We start from the raw sequence: 20880 nt of genomic DNA on the forward strand, positions 1-20880 counted from the left end.
GAATATTTGAGCTCAATATCGACATTTGACAGTTTGAAAAATCTAATAACAATATATTCGCCAATATTCTTTTTTTTTCTTTTTTTTTTTTTACCATCAATACATAAACATTTTTGATAAAAATGTTGAATAACCAAATACATTTGGCAGATATTTACTGAGTGGAACATTTTACAGTTGAGTGATTAATGAAATAACTTAATATAATAACAAAAAAAACAAAACAACTTTTCAGTGCTCTCTGGTGGCAAAACTTTGCATGGAGATACTGTTTCTAAATAACCTCAAGCATACAGTATTTTTACTGTACAGTATGTATGTATGTATGTATGTATAGGTTGTATAGGTCATTTATATTGAAATTGTTTATTTTTCATCGTAGTCCTTAACATCCTGGTTAACTAATAGGCAATATTCTTCGTCCTACACTCTGCTTTATTCAATCTTCATTTAATCAGGCAGTCTCATTGAGATTAAGATCATGTTTACAAGAAAGACCTGAGAACAAAAAAACATTCACAGACAAGAATAAAATCAGCAGACAGAAACCACAAACTACAAAATAAACAAGGAATTAATAAAAGCAGTTCCAAGAATCACAAAAAACATCAGATAATAGAGCTTTAAAATCTCCAAGGGGGGTGTAAGTGTCCAGTTTGAGGGCAGTTTGCGGTTGATTCCATTTAAAAGGTGCATAGTACCTGAAACCAGTTCTGCCAACATTAGTACGTTCATGGGGGATATCTAAGGTTTGTGTACTATAGTTACTAGATTTAAATGAGAGAAGAAATGTGAGGTAGTTTGGAAGCTCTATAGATGAATAATATGAGATGTTTTTTTCTTCTTGACAGTAAGGAAGTCCAACCTTGAGATACAGAGAACAATGATGAGTACGAAATTCGTAATTTGTGATTAAGTGTAATGCACTATGATAAACAGGGTTTAACTGCTGAAGTGTTGATGGGGCAGCATGACAATACAGAATATCTCCATAGTCAAGGACAGACATGAAGGTTGACTGCACAATAGTCTTACAGTTGGAAGAAGACAGACAACCTTTGATTCTATACAAGAAGCCTAGTTTGATTTTTAATTTCTGAGTCAAATGTTGAATGTGAATCTTGAACAGATAGTCTGCTGTCAAGTTGTCCTAAGTATTTGTATGACATAGCAAGAGTAACGTGGGTGCCTTTTAAAAGGTAGAGTCAGTCAGTCTGGAGAAAGATTGTTGATATTTGAACTTAACACCCAAACATATACATGCCTCCCTTCATGCTCCTTCAGAAGCTGTAGAGTAGAGTCACTTCTGTTCCTCTCACACATGATCACGAGCAGAAAAAAAAAATCGTCTCATGTGAGCACAACAGTCCATCCACACTCTCCGCCTCTCTGCACCTCCCCACTTCTCACTCAACCTGCATTCAGCGTCTGTCAGCTGCAGCTCCTGGGGAGCTGAGAGGACAACGGCCACACAAACTGCCTTCACCAGGCTGACTGACAGCAGAAATTTACTGAACCAAAATAGTTTATATGTCAGCTCCACAGGAAGAAATCAACAGTGTTTGTATTGAATAATTCACTGACATGGTTAATCAGTTCAAAACACATATACAGTGGGTTATTTCTGTGATTTAAATGCAGGGGGTCTTCGTGAGACTGTCTGGGATTCAGTGTGGATTGATAAATTTAATATAATGGAAGCGTATCTGTTCCGTGAGAAAACACTTTCTATGTGAATTAGCCCTCCCCCACCGTTCAACGGGTGCCAGAGACGGGAGAATGTCATGTCCTCACACAGACGGCTGCTTCTGACTGACTTCCCCCCTGTCCTCTGCACGAACACGAACGCCCCCTGCTGCTGACTGGCTGGAGCAGTGTTGTGTGGCTCACTAGTAGCCACTGTATTTACATGCCCATTTACAGAGCCAGTGCTGCATATGGACACTGGATTTTTTTTTTCCAGTGTACACAGAAGGGACAGCTAGTGAGGAAATATTCGCTGAATTTGACAAAAAGTGTATTGGATTAGAATCGCTAACTCACTAACTTTTAAGTTTTAATGGCAGGATAGTCAGAGTCACCGGTGGAGGTGGAGAATACCATGTACTTAGTCTTTTCTGCATTTAAAACTAGTCTGTGATTAAGGAGTGATATTTGGGGAGCATCAAAGGCAGACTGAGGATGAGTCAGGGCCTGGGCTGTGGTGGAGCCCGGGGCATATATAATCGTATCATCTGCAAAAAAATGGACATGGGAGAATTATGTTATTCATGTATTATATAAACAGCAGTGGACCAAGGATAGACCCCTGCGGCAACCCATTTCTGATGTTAAGAGGGCTTGACTGAGTACCATCAACAACAACAGTCTGAGTTTTCTCTATGAGGTAAGAGTGGAACCAATTAAGTGTGGCTCCATCTAGACCTAAAAACTGTAGTTTATGAAATAGGATTTTATGATCAACGGTATCATATGCTTTTGAGAGGTCAATAAAGAGAGCAGCACGAAATTGTTTTTTATCCAGGGAGGAGACAATGTTATTAATGACTGAAACTGCAGCTGTTATTGTGCTGTGACCTGGGCAACAACCAGACTGTTGCGACTGTAAGTTTACTGAATCATTAAAGGTGCATAATTGAAAATTGACCGAGGACTCTAGGAGTTTAGCTAAGAAAGGAGGTTTAGATATTGGGAGGTTAAAAATATGAGTTAACTGTGGATAGATTAAGGGGGTACTTAGATGAAGACGAAGATGAACCAAGATTATCTGCACCAGTGTTTTTGTATGCGTTTAACCTAAGCAGAACTTTGTGAACATCTGCACTACTTATCAAATTAAAAGACAATTTGCAGTCAGAAGAAGCTGCAGGCATAGGGGACTCCCTCTGTTGAACAGGTATGTTAATTGTCTACAATTGAATCTGCAGACATATTATTAGATAAAAGACCAGAGGAGAGGAAATGGTGATTAAAAACTTCAACCATGGATGATCTATCAGAAATATGACCAGATACTTGTTTGATTTGTGGTGGGAGATGTGACCATGATGAATTCTTAAGAGATGCTATATACACTCTGCTTCACGCAATCTGTCACAAACCTGGCTCGTAAGACCTTGGCAAAGAAGGAGACATACCTTTTTCAAAAGTTAAACAAAGTAAAATATTGAGCAAACTTAGATTCATCAAATGCATAACAAAACTTCAGAGGAACATGAGTGTGGAGATCAGTAGTTTCAGTAGTGTAGGATGTGCATGAAAGTGGTGTGAATGTTGTGAGGTGCATGAGAGAGCAAAGTAAAGAACACTGCAACACAACCAAAGGGGTGCTTGCAGGGGAGGAGAGACTGTTAGTAGCAGCCTAGAGCTTATAGGCTGAGAACACTGTGCCCAGGGGGCCCAACAAACTATGTGTACTTTTGCATTTGGTGTGAAACCTGCTTTAGGAATTATTTTAGTTTGATCCAGATCTGGGTTCTGTCCTAATTAATATCCCATTGAAACTATCAAAAAAGTCCAAGATAAAAGCAACCAAGAAACATTCAAAATAAACTTAAATTCAACTGAGATGCATTTTAGCCAGATGAAGCAAGTTGAACACAGGTAGTCTATAAAAAAGTGCCTGTATATCAGTAAACAGTGTGACTGTGGCCTCTACAGTGTCTTTACTGTTGTGACAATGGCAGCTCGAGTAAACTGAAACTGGCCACCTCTTTCTATGACAGAGAAAGCGACAGGAAGAAAGAGCCCTCAGCAATTTCAACACATATAACGTGTCATACAGAAGGCATAATGTGGAGTTGTAGCTTTTATCTGATCGCTTATCAGAGCAACCGATGAGTAAGAGCCATCAAAGACAAGCACAACTTTTTCACAACCGTCCATTAATGTGAGTTATCTATGTGTTAGTTGATGGATATTTGTTAGCTAGCTAGCTAGAGTGATGTTTGCTAATCTGCTAAAATGCATAGATTATTCTTTTTTAGGCATTCTTTTGTAGGCAGTTACCAACCACCCTCTGTACTGGGGTGAGCTGATTTAACATGTAGTGGGAAAACCAAGATCTGGCCAATGGAGATGCATATATGTAGTTAAGTCTAAACAAAAGTATATAAAAATCTCACCAGGAGAGATGATTTTAAGATGAAGGTAAAGGTACTGTACCTCTGATGATGAGGGTAGTTCTTCTGCATGTTTTTCTCTGCTGGCATCAACCATAAAGCTTCACAAACAGAGGTAGAATACATAACGGTTTCTCCTCTCAGCTCATTCGTTCCAATTTACCACTTTAGGTCATTTTCCATTAGCGGAGTGGCTTCTATTGCTGTTGAACTGCTTTTACCGTCATTTTGTTCATTATTACTTTCGAAGCCCTCTCCTCTGCGATAACACTGGACAAAGAAGGCAAATTTGCTTCAGAGAGAATTATCTGGTTCCCATTATAGTTTTTTTTTTTGTATGGAAAGCAGGGGACACAGTTGACAGTCAGAAAGAGATCATAGAGAGACAAGCAGACGGCTATTTCATTGTCAATCACAGAAAAGAATAGATAGTCTATCAGAAATTACTAAAAATTGTTCTTCATCACAGGGATGTCATCTGAACATAACGTGACCACATCTGAATATCTCGCCTCTCCCTTTGAAACTCTTTGAACTGCCAATCACTGAAGTGCTGACAGTAAATCTGCAGTATCATTCAGTCTATTACTCTTTTTCCCCATTGTTCTTTTTTTGAAACCTTTTTACTCATGTCTGTGTTTACTCATCTCACTGTCTTCTTCTTCTCACTTTGTTCATTTGGGGCTTTGTTCTTTTCTGCCTTTCTTCTTTTCCATCTCAGTAGGCGACTAAAGACATTTTCAAAACTATATGGTTTTGCCACAGTCCAAGGAGTTGTTGCTTTGTAGCACTTATGCATCAGTTCGGTTACATTTCAGACAGTAAATGTATTTGGTTTATAAAATAACTAAAGCTGTATCAGAATAGGTCTTGCTCTAGATTTGTGTTTAAATCAGAATTCAAAGTGGTTTCAAAAACATACCAAGAAACATTTTATCCAATGGAGTCTGATTTCAGAGTTTTCAACAAAACTAACAAATGACTCCGAACCAACAACTGTAGGTTCGAACACGCCCAAAGAAACCAGCACTCACACTTCACAAAAAAGGAACAAACCCATATAAAAGGTGAAAGGTCTTTGTAAGTCTCGTCTTGGACCATTTCTCTATGAAGTATTGTTCTTCTTTTTGCTCAGTGATGGACTTAATGAAGCTGTTCAAACCTCAACCTCTGGGACTGTGAGAGTGTATGAGAAAATTTCAATAAAGCAGGCTTCATTAGTCATTCTTCATCCTATTCCTATTCTAAAACCCCCTTGCTGATCTTGTAACTTAACTATTTTCCCAAAACTTCAAAGGTCGATAAAGATTTGAAGCATTTTCATAAGGGCACTGAAACAGCCAGTCTGCCTTAAGCCAGTTCGTTAAGTCCTTATCTCTACTCCTGACCCTCTGCTCTATGTATAAAGAAATGTTTTAACTCTCCAACCCTCGAGACAGATTCTATCACCTGTGCTAGATTTATCTCTCTGCCTACGGCAATATTTTTTGGTGCTGTCAGTACTGTGCTCACTAATTAAGTGAATATTGTGATATTTCAATTTTTTACTTTACAATACCCCTCAACCTTTGTTGATTTCTAGTTTTTTCCATGCTCTGTGTCCTTCCAGACTTTTAATGTCTCAATAAAGGAAAAAAAGTGCTGAGTTACAATAAACAATCCTGTTGCTCATTGTCATATGGGGATATCGTCATATACTGTATATAAAAAAAACACCTTATATTTCATCAGAATGTTTTCCTCAGTTCTTGCGTCAGGGACTAATCCCAGAGGAGATGACATGCTGCCTAGTGACCGAGGACATAATTGAGGGCACCAGCTCAGAGGGTGGTTTGCCTTTGATGCCCTCGGAGCTTGACGGCACTACTCCAGGTGATGCCCTGCTGCTTGGAGAATTACTGAGGTGGTGATGTTATGGCGGTGTTGTAAGTCACAGATAAGTGGTGTTGCAGTAAAGCCATGTTCAGTAATTGCAAAAAAGAATTTCAGAGTGCATGTATCTAAAAGTGTGCTCTTTTATCATGAGGCATGTCATCTCAACGGGGAGAAGACTTGGATAAGCTGTTAATGGACTGCAAAACATCTACAACTTCAGAATAAAACATCCCAGTGTCCACTGGGATGTTTTAATTTGTTTGATGATTCTACTCAAACATACGGTATTGTTCTACTTGTTTTATACTCATCCTTTATTAGATGCTTCCAGATACATTGCTACAAAGAGGCAAAAGTCAAGGTATTACTACAATAATGCCAAATTACACCAGAAAGCATCCATCTATTTCTATAAGAAAATATTGAGTAATTTTTTAAGATTAAGATTCGTAGTCACTGACTATGTGGTTGATTTTTCTCCAAGCTACATTACTGCAGCATCATTCAAACGTACATCACTACAAATACCTCTAAGAGATTGCCTCACCTACCAGTCATAATGCTGTGATCTTATGGTGCTGCTTCTGGCTGTCTTCAGTTCATTGGTAAGTAAGGTCAGATATATGAATAACCTTATGTACTTTAAACAAATCTATTCAGTACAGTACAAAACCAGGTCCATACAAACACTGTTTCTAAGGTTAATAGCTCAGCAACCACCTGGATGCATACACAGTTATTGCATCATGATAATGTTGCCTTTCAATGTCTTTCAGTAAGCTTTTAACCAGGTAATAGCATACTGTATATCACTGCTGATGATGGTATTTTCTGTCACCATTGAGAGGAGCTCAAGTTTTCCTCTTTGGTGCCCTTAACACCACTACTGTGAGACTGTTCTCACAGTAGTGGTGCAAATAAAGTGGTCTCAGCACACCTGTGAACAGACAGGTGCGTAGGAGATAAAGCAGAGGTTTTCAGAGTGGGAGGCAGGCCTCCTCAGGAGGGCTCTAAACAGTTTCAGGGGAGGCTCAGTGAATGGAAGTGAAAAAATATTACATTAGTTATTACATTAGTTACTAAAAGGAGATGATATAGAATAGCCTAAATGTGCCTGAATTGGTTAAAGAGATAGTTCAGAGATACAGTAATTTTTGGGAATTTATTGTTTTTCCCATTTTCCCATAGTCAGACACAAGTAAATGCCTTCAGATATCAGGCTATCTTGGCTCAACTGTTGAGTGTCTATGGGATCAAATAACATAATCATGATCTCACAGGCATCCAGGAATTGAGCGAAACTAATCAAGTAAACTGGGGGGGGGGGGGGCTCACCTCAGCTTTGTCTGACAGGAGGCCCACAGTCTCAGACTATGAAAAGCCCTGAGATAAAGTAGGTTCAGGTTCTGAACAAAATAAATCAGCTCCTGCACACTGTCAGCACCTACGCTCAATTCACTCAACAGCTACGTTTCAGTCAAGAGCCATTCATCAGGTGTTCCTGACATTAATAAATTAACCATAAGTGCTGGCAGTTTGCAGGATCTGGTTTTGAAATTCTCAAGTGCATGGACCATATTTTGTCATTTAATTTGGAGGATTTGTCGGGACTTGTTGTGGTTGACTTATTATCAAGACAACATCTGAGCAAATTTCTCAGAGGTGACCTTCTGCCTCTATCTCCATGATGGTTGTTGATGACCCGACGGATAAACACCATTAGAAAACAAGCTTTTAGATCTATAATCACTTCGGGCATATACTCGAACCTTCAGCTAAATCACACACTGAGCACTCGACCACAAGAAAATGGACTTGTGCACAAACACTTGCCCAGCTGACAGCCCTCAGGAGACAACTGTTCAAGAAAATTGCTGAGGGAGAGTGCACTGAGCCTCGGGTCTCAAAGTTTATTTACGACTCTATTGGTGTTGAAGTGTGTCAAGGGTCCTTGGGAGCTCTCTACTGCAAAGGTCTTCAGCTGATCTCTAATGGAACTCTCAATGAAACATCAGAGAGAGAGAGGGTGACATTGTCTCTGTCTGAAGACTCACCTCTCTATCTAATTGCCTCAAGTCCTATTGATTACTCGAGGCCCCTTGCACCTTTTCTGTGTGATCCTTTCACACTGTGTGTAATCCCCTCGCAGAGCTTACAGACCCACTCGTCTGCTGTTTTCTGATGTGATTAGCAGTATTGATCACAGCGTATGTGTGTGTTTGTACGTGTGAGCGGGGCACCTTACCAACGTGATCGCTCATAGTTGGACACAGAAAAGAATACATAAATACTTGGCTGCATACTGATATTTAGTTAGAGGGATCAGAGTGTGTGATGATCCAGGCCACATAAACCTACACACACACACATTGCCCACATCCACTGCCTTTCACACACAGCGGATGCACCCATAACACACACACACACACCACAACAAACGCAGGCACCTACACACACACACACCGATCCCAGCGAGCAGCACTGAACCCGAGCTTCCATCACTCCCCTCCTGCCAGGCCTGGAGGTGTGTTTAAGCAGCAGCTTGATCCCAAGCTCATATTACCAGACATCTAACTGTCACAACACACACTTTAACTGCCAGTCATTCTTTCCTCTTCTCCCTCTCTCTATCTGCCTCTCTTTTTTGTCCCTAAGGGAAATTAAGATGACCATTCCCAGGCAATTAAATGCTCTCATGCTGTCTGGCCCTCTACTATTCTGTGTGTGTGAGTGAAGAAGATGAGATGGCAGATCCCACCCAGACATTTGGAGAGGATACTGGAGCAGAAAGTGAGAAAAGTGACTCCATCTAATCTCCCTCTATCTCTTCATCGATTGGAAGAACCCTGGACCCCAACGATAACGCCTGCCAATTAGACAGGCCGCCACAGTTGGCAGTCCAGACGTATCTCAGCTTAAGTCACCTACTGTACCTCTTGGCTCTCACTCCAGTTTATCTGCTGCCTGCTTTTTGAAATTCACCGGAGTTCAGAAGCTGCCTGTGGACTGAATTACTGTAACGTGAGTAGGAGTGGTGCGTATGGCCAGAGGGTGTTGGATACAGAATACCAAAAAGGTGCAAAAATATCAAGGGACTGGGAAAAGTGAGAAATAAAATCACAGAAAGGAATCCTTTTGAGAATTTTCAAATAAGATTATCTACTAATTAAAGCCTCGGGATGCAGAATCTTTATGTGATTATAACATCTTTCAAATTATGGTATTGGCTAGAATATACGAGGGTATATTTTTCTAGATTTTACGTTTGAAAAAAAGTGTAGGTTGTCTTATATTCGGAGGCAGGACATTCATGTGTTTACAAGATCTGATATTGTTTTGGAATGGAGGGAGTACCGGTGTAATACCAGCCCCTATAGAGAGTGTTGCATTATGGGTAGTTTGTACTCTTAATGTTGGGGTATACAGTGTGCCTTTTAGAGTCAGCTAGCCCTGAGAGGAATTTGTTTGCCCAGTTTAAGCTTCAAAAGGCTTCTAAGGTGTTTTAAAAATTCATAGCAAGTAAAATGAGTCTCAAGCATCTTCTAGTGTCTTTGTGCTAAATGCCAGAAAAATCATTTGACCAGTTCCATTGTGGGATTTACTTGTAATGGCATTATTTCATTTTTAGGACAGGAAAGGCTTTAAGGATGAGGACTCTCATCTCCTTGGATTGAGGCAAACTTTCATAACAACAGGACAAGTGTGAAAATGTGTTGTATCTTCAAAAATTCTTCTTCCAAAAACAGGTGTTGGAAAAGAGTGTGTGCGGGGGGGAGGTCGTCTTATAATCAGGGTTGTCTAATTTTAAACGTTTTTAGCTTATTTTATTTCCAAATTTAACCATTTTAATTGTATTTAAATGTCTTTATACTTGTTTTGTATGTTCTATCTTGATGCTTTTAATGCTCTATGTAAAGCACTTTGAATTGCCTTGTTGTTGAAATGTGCTATACAAATAAACTTGCCTTCCCTAAACTTAAAAATATCTCTACCATAATTTGCCAATCCGGCCTCCTCATAACCATACTGCAGCTGTTATGCACAAATATTGTAGAAAGAAATCATTTTAAAAACTTCAGCACAGGATATTAAAAGAATGTTGTCACTGAATGTAATCTGAATTTTGTATCAACATTCTACCTTGTGATAGATCTGGGGGGTTTTTTAGATAATGCAAGCTTGCTGATGGTAATTAATTTTTGCCTCCATACTGGAGTGTCCTACCTTATTTTAACTTTGTTTTTATTTCCAGTGGATCATATTCTCAAATAACACATATTTAACTCAATGTCTTTTATTTCCTACACAGTCTGTCTGTGTAAACTCAGTCCTCCACCTCACACTTTCAAGAACACTCTACAGTAAAGCTTTTTAGTTTCCTCACAAATTGGTTTTAGAGAGGAAAATCCGCAGAGCATTTCAGCAAGCTTAATGGTAACACAATATTACAGCTCAATACCAGATACATCCTCCTACCTTTTTCTTGTTCGTCGGGCAGATGTAGAAGCTGGTCACCACAATGGTTGTCCCTGGCATCAGGTTAAGTTTGGTGTAGGTGGTACCATAGTCAGTAGACCTGAAAGCAGGCAGACAGAAAAAGTGGAAGTTAGTCAGAAAACTTTGAAAATAAGAATATTTTGTAGTCATTTTCCTTTCACAATGATGTCATGAATTGCACAAGCTTCAATAGAGAAAGACATTAGAGTAATAATTTGAAGAAGAGGGCCTTATTCTAAAAACGCCTGCTGCACATGCACAATGCCGATAGTGCATTACATTTGACAACTTTTCTCGTTTCTATTTCCCCAAACTCTTCTTATCCTGCATATTGAAACAACAGCAGCTCCATGAAAAACCTTTGTGTTGACAGAAGGAGATTAAATCTGCAAAAAGCCCAGGAAAGGGTGACCTGCTTATTCTCTGAAACTGCCCTAAAGGCATTATATCAGCACTCTGTTCACCATATTGCCACTTTGTGGTCCGCGGTCTGAACCCGGTGACAAATCAGAAGTGGCTGAACAACCTGTCATTGCCACGACAATATAAAAACAGCCTAGGGCTGGCAATGAAGTGCTGGCCAATCACCAAATCTGCCAGCTTTAAGAACAGGTCTGTGTGTCTGAGATCAATAGCTAGCTGCTGGATTGTTTCTGCAGTCCAGCTCTGTCTCACCCACCAAGCAGAGTGAAGGTGATTGTTTGTGACAGGTTCTGAAAAATAGCAAAGGTTTCAGCTTGACAAGGCTGACGTGAGGTGACCGCTTATGGATAATTAATGTCTCAAATCCCTGTCAGGAATACATAGCAGAAAGACTAATCCAGGAAACATTCTGCTGAACCAAATAATGCAAGCAAGGGAGATTAAGGCAGCAAATACTGATTACCGTGGATTAAGAAACAGAATTAAACTGAGAAGTAAATAGAGGTTAAAGAATGCAGATGCAACACGTACTGTATTTGCCTTCACTATTTCTAGTGTTCAGCTTTTGACTGCTTTCTGGGGCTAATTTCAAAAGCAATCCAAAGCACACAGGAAAGGAGATGCTGCAGCATTTAGCTGAAGGTTGAGGGTTCAACAGGAGGGAGCCTGGAAGGAGAGGTCTTGATGAAAGAGAATGATGAGCTAGCACGTCGGCCTGGTTAAGGATGAGAGGATTTACTCCTTCACGCAGTGGGATATCAACCACCGACAGACACACACAATGAGACACATACACATCCGAAGCCCTGCCAAGCCATTCAGCAATCTGCTCTCCCAGAGTGCTCTGATACAGCTGGAGAAAATGGAGTGGCATAGCAGGGGTGAGCTATTTCTCTGCGGTGAGCTGGCAAGTGTTTTCATCTTCCTCTCCGGCCTGTGTGCGGTGTTTAACCCAGGATCACTTGGAGGACATGGACAGATCTAGAACTGATGGCTGTGTTAGCAACCAGAGCTCAGTGCTTATCTCAAAACCTCACTTGTGGATGGAGTAAAGACCTGTTTGGCCCGCTGTACAGAGGTCCTCTGAGAGGCTGGATCATCAGGGTGTCAGTGAAAAAACTACAGAGATCAGTGGCATTTATTCCTAATGAGTCTGGAGGATAATAACAAACATTTAGTGTTTTTGAGTTTGGATTCATATCTTTTTTATTCTTATATTACAAATATTTTTAAGTATTTTAAATGTAGTTTTACTGCTGATCATTTTCAAAACATATAAGTTTTTAGGTTAATACACTACCTCCTGTGCAGCCATTGGTTTCAGTTCATACCAGTAAATATATGAAAATCAACTTACAGAGACTTGAAATTGCTTGTGGGGAAACCCTAGCATCTGAAACATGGAAGATAAAACCAACTTTTTTAATGACAGATATTTCCAAATTAAAATTATTCTTTTGAAATCCATGTTTTCTTCCGCTGCTTGTCTTCTTGGTTTACGTGTGTGTGACATTATTTCATTTTTTTCTTCTTGATAACTGAATCTTAAATCTGCATTTATTTATTTTTGGGCACTTGGTGGCAGAGGAACTCCACAACAAACTGAAAAGAAAATGTCAGACAAGTTGTTACTACGGACATCTTAGCAGAAAATTGCCTAATCACACATCAATCAGACATGGAGCAAACACGTTCACTTGGAATCGTGTTTTTGGATACCCAACGAATGTAAGCCCAATATTCATTCTACTTTTAGCTCTGGTTTGGTCTCCACCAACTATTGAGGGAAGTTGCCGCTAGCTGCTAGATGTCCGCCTTTCTTCACCAGCTAGTTACAAATTTTGTCTCTGCTGCTGAATGCTAGGCAGGTAGAGTTCAGTCATCAGGGCTTTATATGCTGAAAACAACTGCCTGCTAATGAAAATCAGGTTGATAAGAGCTGAACTTGGGGCCATAAATCCAAAACAATGAGCTAAAAGAACCTAAAACAGTCAGTGGAGCTGAGGGGAACTACAGAGTCAGGTGATAACTCTATGTGGATTTGTCACTACAAATAACCCCTTTCACATTACTCATAGTCATTTGAACCATTGTTAATATCAAAAACATTGACTAGTGCAGCTTTAACTCTATCTGAAGTAAAAGCAGTGGCTGCCTGGGAGGCAGCAAAATAATATGAAAACTAACCCTAAAGACATGGTTGATGTTGAAAAGGTTTTACATTGCACACAAAATACAGAATGTGTTTCTACTGATAAAAGAATGATGGCCAATTATTGTAATAACTATAATAGACTGTTCCATTACTTAGTTAAAATATACTTAAGACTGTAGTTGTTGGATAATATAAATCATCAAATTATTTCCGGAGGAGAATTTACACATCTACTGTATTGCTGTACATGAAACTGCTTGGAACAAACCATCAGTAATCTCTGTTCAACACAGAGCTCTCCAAAGCCTTCTCTCTATTATAGATACATATTCATAGTCCTTCATTAGTAGGAGTGTAATGAGTGGCTAGGGTTTGGGTGGGCCTTCTGCCCAGAAACACATATCAACATCTGGACACTGACTATTCACACCTTGTGCCCTATCTTTCTGTCCTCATTACTTTCATTACCAAGAGTCTGTTACCAAGGAGACTGATTCTTTATATTCACCTTGTTGTGTTAAAGACCAATGGTGTCGGTCAAATGACAGAAACTATTAGAAACACATGGCTGGTTCCATGTGGCGATGTGAAAATTGTAAGTTTATGCTTGTTTTCTTCTTGATTTGTTTATCCTTATGGGTAAAGACCTAACTCCTAACCCTTGTGGGCACAGAAGTGACCAAACTTGTGTATGTGGAAATGTAATGTGGAAATCAGTCGTCGTTAGAGAAAGGATTTTGTGGTTACTCACGTGAGAAACATAAAAAAAAAAAGCAACTGACAAAGGTTTCAAAGCAGGAGGGAGGAGTCAGGGGGCAATAGAAAGATGCTCCACCACTAATAAGGCTAATTCACGGGATGGGGGGGTTGCTGTGGAAAGTCAGCAGCCCCAGCGCCTTATATGGCGAGAGTAATGATGTTGAGTTAATAGGAGAGCTCATTTTGTACTGTCTGCCATCCAGACCTTTGGATTAATAGACTTTTAGGGAGCTATTGTAGATTAATGAGGAATAATTACTTTGAGACAGAGTGGGGAGCAGATGAGAAGGGAGATGGCAGAGCATGGGGAGGAGGAGAGGCAATAAGGATTAGACAAAAAAGTGACTAAAATATAATATATTATCAACCCAGTGTTTCTCAATCCTAGCATAACTATATATTTGCAGGAAAGTAGGGCATTGGGGCAGAAAAACCCCTCCCATTGATATTACCCTTCTTTTTTACAGCATCACAGAAAGAAGACCCTTACCTTCAACACATCATAATCAAGACATTGAGTTCACAAAGACTTAAACAAGTTGCCTCAGTATATAGAGGCTATAGAACTGAAATAATAATAGTGGAAGGTTATAAACCACCAGAATACTGAAGTATGAGGGACGAGTCGAATAAGAGGAGACAGGAAAGAGGAGAGAAATGTGGACATTAAGTGTCTGTGAGAGTGGGTGTGACAGAGACAGACACTGCGGGTGAAATTGTATTTTCCTTGATGCGCTTGAGAAAACAGAGAAATGTGGAAGCACTTTAGGGCGGCGACAGGTGCTGATTCAGATTTAATGTCCTAATATGTCAAGGTTGCTCCCAGCGCCTGACATCTTGGAGGAGAAAAATCGAGAACGTCAAGCGAATGTGCGATGAGACAGAACAGCAAAATATAGAATGAGAATGGATATGAGGAGGCAGGTATCCGATGAATTTCTGATAAATCTACCCATACAAAGATCTTCAACCTGTTAGCTGGTGATGTGCTATGATTGAGAGGTGACGGACGAAATTGTATGCTTCAAGGAAGACTGATTTGAAGTCATGTCTCTTCTCACCACTCATGCATGTCAAGAAGTATGTGTTGTCAAGAGGTAAACTAATACTCAGAAATTGGTTCAAATGAACATAATAGTAGAGCAGAGAGCTGGGTTGGCATGTTAAAGACAGGTGAGAGGACAGATACAGTAGTTAGATGTGTCTTGACGTGCTGAAGGTCTGATTTCTGCAGGGAGTCGAGCGCTGAGGCAGACAGATTCTGTCAGTCTGAATCAAGCCCAGACGGTCATGTTTGATGAGGCTCATCGGTGATTGGCTGATATACAGATGTCCCAGGATGCCCAACTAGCGATTGGGGTGGAAGTTGGGAAAGAAGCCAGCATCCCCCGACAAGACAGAGGATTGAGCCGTATCTGCCTGTGGAGAATGTGTCAGAGCTCTCAATCATCCGTGCAATGTGCTGCACTGCCACAGAGACACAAGGCTGAGGAAATCTGCAGTGCATTACAACGCCACCGCTCTGCTGACAAGAGTGATGAAGCATGAGGAAAATTTGCTTCCTTGCCAGGGTATCACTCACCAGGGTTATTAGTTGCATCCCAAAAGAAATTGTGCCAAATTTTGTCCGGAGCGGGTTAAAGCTCAGGTCATGACCGATCAAAACGATCTAAGCTTTCCCCATCTTTCTTTTTGAAAGAGCAGGGAATTAGCAGGAGATGGAGCTTTTGATTTATCGTGGCAAAAGTAATTGCCGTGACTAGTGTTAAAAAATACTGCTGAGAGAGGGTCGCCATTAACGTTAAAGCTGATTTACAGTGGTTAAAAGCAAGGCATCATAAATACCACCTGATGGACTGTGCCTTCAACAAGTGTTATCACATTTTACGCTTTAATACAGCAAGCAGTGAGGAATACTGTTTTACGGCACAGCTCTGTGATGCTGAGACAATGAATCTATGATGTATGGTGCTAAAGAAAGAAAGAGGGATGCTCCCATCTGCTTCACACATGGACAGGTCATCTTTCTGGCTCATGTTGTCCTTTAAAAATGACCATTGTGCTTGACTGCAGCTGTTTTTTCACACTCTTCAGTGCAATCTATCTGTGTATTTCCCTTCTTTTTACAGCAGTGCAATGGTTATGGATGATAAAGCTCACGGAGTCTCAGGTGTACCCTGGACAAAGGCTTTATGGCCATCTGCTATGGCCTGATTGTGTCAAAGCCCAGCTTTATTGACTGCAGAATAGACTGTAGTATGCCTTCCAGAGATTTACCACATGTTGCCAACAAAAACTGGGTGCTGGAGAATTAGAACCAACTTTGTCCTTTTGATCAAAAATGCTAGTGAGGGAATCCACCCTGCTATTTATGATACCAGCATCATTGTTTCAAGACATTCATGGCCCTGTAGTGATGGGGTTGTCCCTGTAGTGGGCACAGGGAGTCAGATGAACAGATTTTAACACTCAGTCCTATAGTGTGAATGCTCCTCAGTTGTGAATGCCTCCAAAAAGTGACAGCTATACAGAGTGAGGTGAGAACCTGTGTCGCAAGGGAAAGCAAAAAATACGACTGGTGAACTTGGAATGACAGTGCTGGAGATGTCAACCGTACTGGTCACGTCTCATGAAAGGGCAAACAAGTCGAAGAGTCTACAGAGAGGTGTTGTGGTTGACAGACTCATGGCAGTCGATATACCAAAGAGGGAAAAGTGCTCACACATCTCACATTAGACAGATTTCATTTGATCATGAATGAACTCCATTCCCCTTACCTTGTATTGGGGTGGAGGCAGTATTCTCAAAGAAAAAACATCCATCCATTTTCCATTTTATCTGACTTGTGATGGCAGCAGGCTAAGCAAGGTGACCCAGACATACTTCACCCTTGCTGCATCCTCCAGCTTCTCCTGGGGGATTCCAAGACATTCCTAGGCCAGATGGGATTTCTAATCTCTAAAGCATTGGCTGGGATTTGCTCTGGGGTCTCCTTCCAGTTGGACATGTGCGAAAAAACCTGTAAAGTGAGGCTTTCCGAGGGCATCCGGATCAGATGTTTGAATGACTGAAACTGGCTCCTTTTGACGCAATGAAGTAGCAATTCTACTCTGAGCTCCTCCTCAGTGTATGAGCTGCTCACCCTGTCTCTAACGCAGAGCCCAGCCCTGTGAAGGAAATTCATTTATGTCACTTATATTCGTGATCTCATTCTTTCGGTAATGATGCGACTAGGGATTAGTGAGTTTTTGGGGGAATTTGTACAACTGATGCTTTAACTCAGAATGGAAAAGCTCACTCCATCTGTTCACTAATGTGAACATCAGAGCCCACTGATTTCTCATCAGCATTCCCCTTTCCTTGTCCTCTCCCATCACTCACTTCCTCAACAAGCATACACTTTGGATTTTGAGTCCTGCTGCTGCTGCACTTGGCACTACTTTATCAAAGTGCCATTTGCGGTGCCAGAGGGCCTCTAAGGAACTGTCATTTGTAATTCGGCGGAGAGGACTTGGAAGATAATGCACTGTATTGTCCTGTACTGTAAGGAGTAGGAGTAGACACTTGTAGATGTGGTACAGATCAGAGCTGACAGTCACACACTCTGTTACATGAAGGGTCCATTCTGCAACAGATTTGCTTATGCTGCAAACTGTCATATTGTATGTGAGTAAATTAACTAATTTGCATTAGAAACACAATACCTGGTAGAAGAGAGTGGGAAGATATGGGCTACATTTCTTAGTCAATGATGCCTCAGCAGCAATTGGCAAATTGCATCTAGAAGTGCCTACTACGCTGCAAGTAGTCGAGCAGGCATTTAGCCAGGATACAGTGATTCATGCTTGGTAAGGGCACTTCACAGTGGAGAATAGTCTCTTGAAGTGTACAAAACCACTGGAGCACAGTTATCAGGAACTCAGCACCACTGCCACTCGAGAAGCTGCTTATGGAAGTCCCCTGACAGTGCTTCTTGCATCTGGTTTTCCAGTTTGTACAGATAAAATGACATAATATTACGAATTCTACTCCACAGAAAGCTAAAAGTGTCAATCAATGGACTGAAATACTGTAGTATATCACCATCAGAAATCATTCCTAAGAGGTCATTGTCACTGATCTCTTCTTTCCAAGGCTTTATGACGAGTCTCTGGCCTCAGCCTGTTCATTTCATTACAAATTGTTTGGATCCTTCTGAATAAAAGAATGATAAAAAGACATATGGAGGTTGCCAAGGCCTCCAGGTTTCCCTCTATGTACTACCATCAGCCAACTTCTATCAACACAGGCTGTGCTAGCACTTGGTGAGAGACATTCAGTCACAGTTCTGGCCCTCCTAATGTCCTCAGTTTCCTGCTGTCATATATTTCAAGCTCAACACCCACAGAAGTAGTCACTTGTAGTGCAGCGCTGAAACTTTTTCCTGTTAATATGTTTCCCATTAGAGATCAATGTCACAAAAGACAAGTTTCAGATGCTTATAGTTGATGATCTGCAAGCAGATTGCTTGCAGATCATCAACTTTTTCTTTAAAAAAGGTGCAGAAATGATTTTGCTAATAACACTCATAAAAAGGAAATATACTGTATGACTATATATAAAGCACTCTAATTACCAGGAGAAATAACCAGACTCCCAAGATCCCATCAACAAAACTTTATGGCTCTCCCAGTGGGCATAATTAACCAAAATAAAAACTGAAATCAGTACAGACTAAAGTCCTTGAAGAGAATTCAATACTCATGCACATGTCCAAGATCCTGAAAGAGAGAAATCTACATATTATAAAGATCACTATCAGGTTGTAGAGTTGTTTGCATTTCATTTCCTACACTGTTAGGCTTGGCCTACTTTTTGTAATCTCCATATTTGAACCATTCAAAGTGCTTTACCGGTGTGCCCAATACACTGTAGCAAGTTACACGATATACCAGCAGCTAAACAACAGGCAGTGTGGATAGTAGAACCAATAAACACCAAACAGCTACACAAGTCCCCCAAGTAAACATACAAAGAGAGTTAGAAAGATAGTAAAGTTTTGTAGATAGCTGACATTAAAGGGTGAGTCAAAGCTTCTGCAATAGCTGCCTTTAGCTCTGATAAGCATCCCTCAACTCTGTGAGAAGCAAAGGACACCTGCAGACTACAAACTGATAAAAAATAAAAACTGTGATATCACCAAGCTACAAAGATTTATTTGACATTTATTTGAGACATTTCATTTAAGACACTGGTTTAAATGCACATAAGAGACATTGATAAGGATAATGAAGGAACACTGGGTTCCATGTAACTAAGTCCAAGCCCTGGACCTAATTCTGGAGCCTTTTCTCTAGTCAGTGTATCTATATACCTATGACCACCAGAGTGCAGGGAAAATTATAAGTTGATAGCATTGGTATTCTCAATTTTTTAGGGTGTGTTAGGTTGACAATATTTTGGATTGGGTCTAATTATCTGTGGAACTATTATGACTGTCCTTGCAACCCTTTCAGATTGGGCCTCCTTTTTGAGATTTAATTTATGCACGTTGGATCTGGTCAGGTTTTCCTCTGGTTCTGTTTGGATCCAGTCCAGCATTTTGGACCTATGAAGTTCTCAAAACCTATGTTCATATGCAGCTGGTCAATCAGATTTCTGACTATATTTCTGAACTAAGGCTGTCATGTTTTCTGCATATTAGCGATGTGCAGTAATACTGGATGATGATGCAGCATTTTTGTCCTTACTGTGCACGTTTGTTTTACAAAGAAGTGGAACAGGACATTTTCAGACTTTTGAATTTTAGTTTCACTTTTAGTCTGACTGGATTTAATTATTGACTGCTACAAGTAATGTAATCTTTCCTTTCCTAATCCTCTGCACTCCCATCCTAGTACTTTTCTTTTACTTTTCACAATTGTAAAAACCCTGTCAGAAATCCAGTTAAGTGGATAAATGGTCAAGAAATCAAGTTTCTCCTGCATAAATCTAGTCACGTGATCCTTAATCCCTTACCCTGATTAAGGGAAACAATTAACAAATCAGCTTACCCCTACAGAAATCTGACCATCAAGTGCGTGTTAACACACTCGCTGAAATGTGAGCAATGCACAGAAGCGTTGATGGTAGCGCTAAGTCCACTTAGCAGTTCCACTCATCTTTCTCCCTTCTTCCTTTTCTTCCTAACTCTCTCCCTCCTGACTGAGATTAAACACTTCTTACAGCCTTCTCCTCAGTCTTCCTGTTCTAATGTGCTTAAGCTCTGACTCAACCACTTCCACTGGCTGGGTTCTGCTCAATAGAGGCACCATAAACCACCCTCCACCCCTATTCATCCACTTCTTCTCTGTAACACCCACGCTGTGCCCCCCCGCGTGTACCCATGTCCCAGCTGAATAGCAGGAGGAGGGGCAGTAAATGGGGAAATTTATCTAGATGACATCCCCATCAGCACCCTTGGGGACATGCACCCTGAACGCTACACTCTCCAAGACTTCACATGAAACATTTGTGTGTTTGTGTGCATTTGAATCTGTGAGGTTTGACTTAGATCCTGTGTTTTTGTGTGAAGATAAAAAGGAGCAAATCCTCTGACTGAACTTGGCTGCAAATCCTTAAACAGACAACGTTGTTCACAGCCAGAGTGGCAGAGCCTCTGCTGTTTCAATCAATCCATTCTGCAAATGATCCCGTCACCCACTATCTACTTTGTTTGTTTCTCCAGAGGCGTAAAGGCACAACAGAGGAGGTACAAAGACAAAAGAATACTCTCCAGTTTAATTGCTTTTACTGTAAATCTTAAAGATGTTTCTCTCTTTCTTTCCTCAGGCTTTTGGAAAACACTCATCACTCTGACTTTAAAAAGCCAATTACTGATCTCATTTAGGTGATTAAAGAGAGACAAAATGCTCTTATATTAAAGGTATTACCCAGAAATGCAGCAATTAGATCACTGTAGAGAAAGATAAGGGTCTCACTTATTTGCTGTTTTTCACCTTAAAGGAGTAATCCAAGTTTTTTGGCACAATACTAACTAAAGGTTGGAATGTTATTTGTACTCACGTAGAG

At 40.4% G+C, this 20880-nt stretch overlaps 1 protein-coding gene across 12 annotated transcripts in view; it reads right to left on the reverse strand.

Moving 5' to 3' along the window:
- sorcs2 (sortilin-related VPS10 domain containing receptor 2) overlaps positions 1-20880 on the reverse strand; it is a 347990-nt gene that overhangs the window by 189365 nt on the left and 137745 nt on the right. For all 12 annotated transcript variants that reach the window (XM_042401561.1, XM_042401559.1, XM_042401557.1 and 9 more), the window contains one exon: positions 10473-10572. In XM_042401561.1, the coding sequence (XP_042257495.1) occupies positions 10473-10572 (100 nt within the window). The remainder of the gene's footprint in view (positions 1-10472; positions 10573-20880) is intronic.

The sequence above is a fragment of the Thunnus maccoyii genome, chromosome 22 (genome assembly GCF_910596095.1).
Source record: "Thunnus maccoyii chromosome 22, fThuMac1.1, whole genome shotgun sequence".
In the NCBI taxonomy this organism is placed as follows: Eukaryota; Metazoa; Chordata; class Actinopteri; order Scombriformes; family Scombridae; genus Thunnus; species Thunnus maccoyii.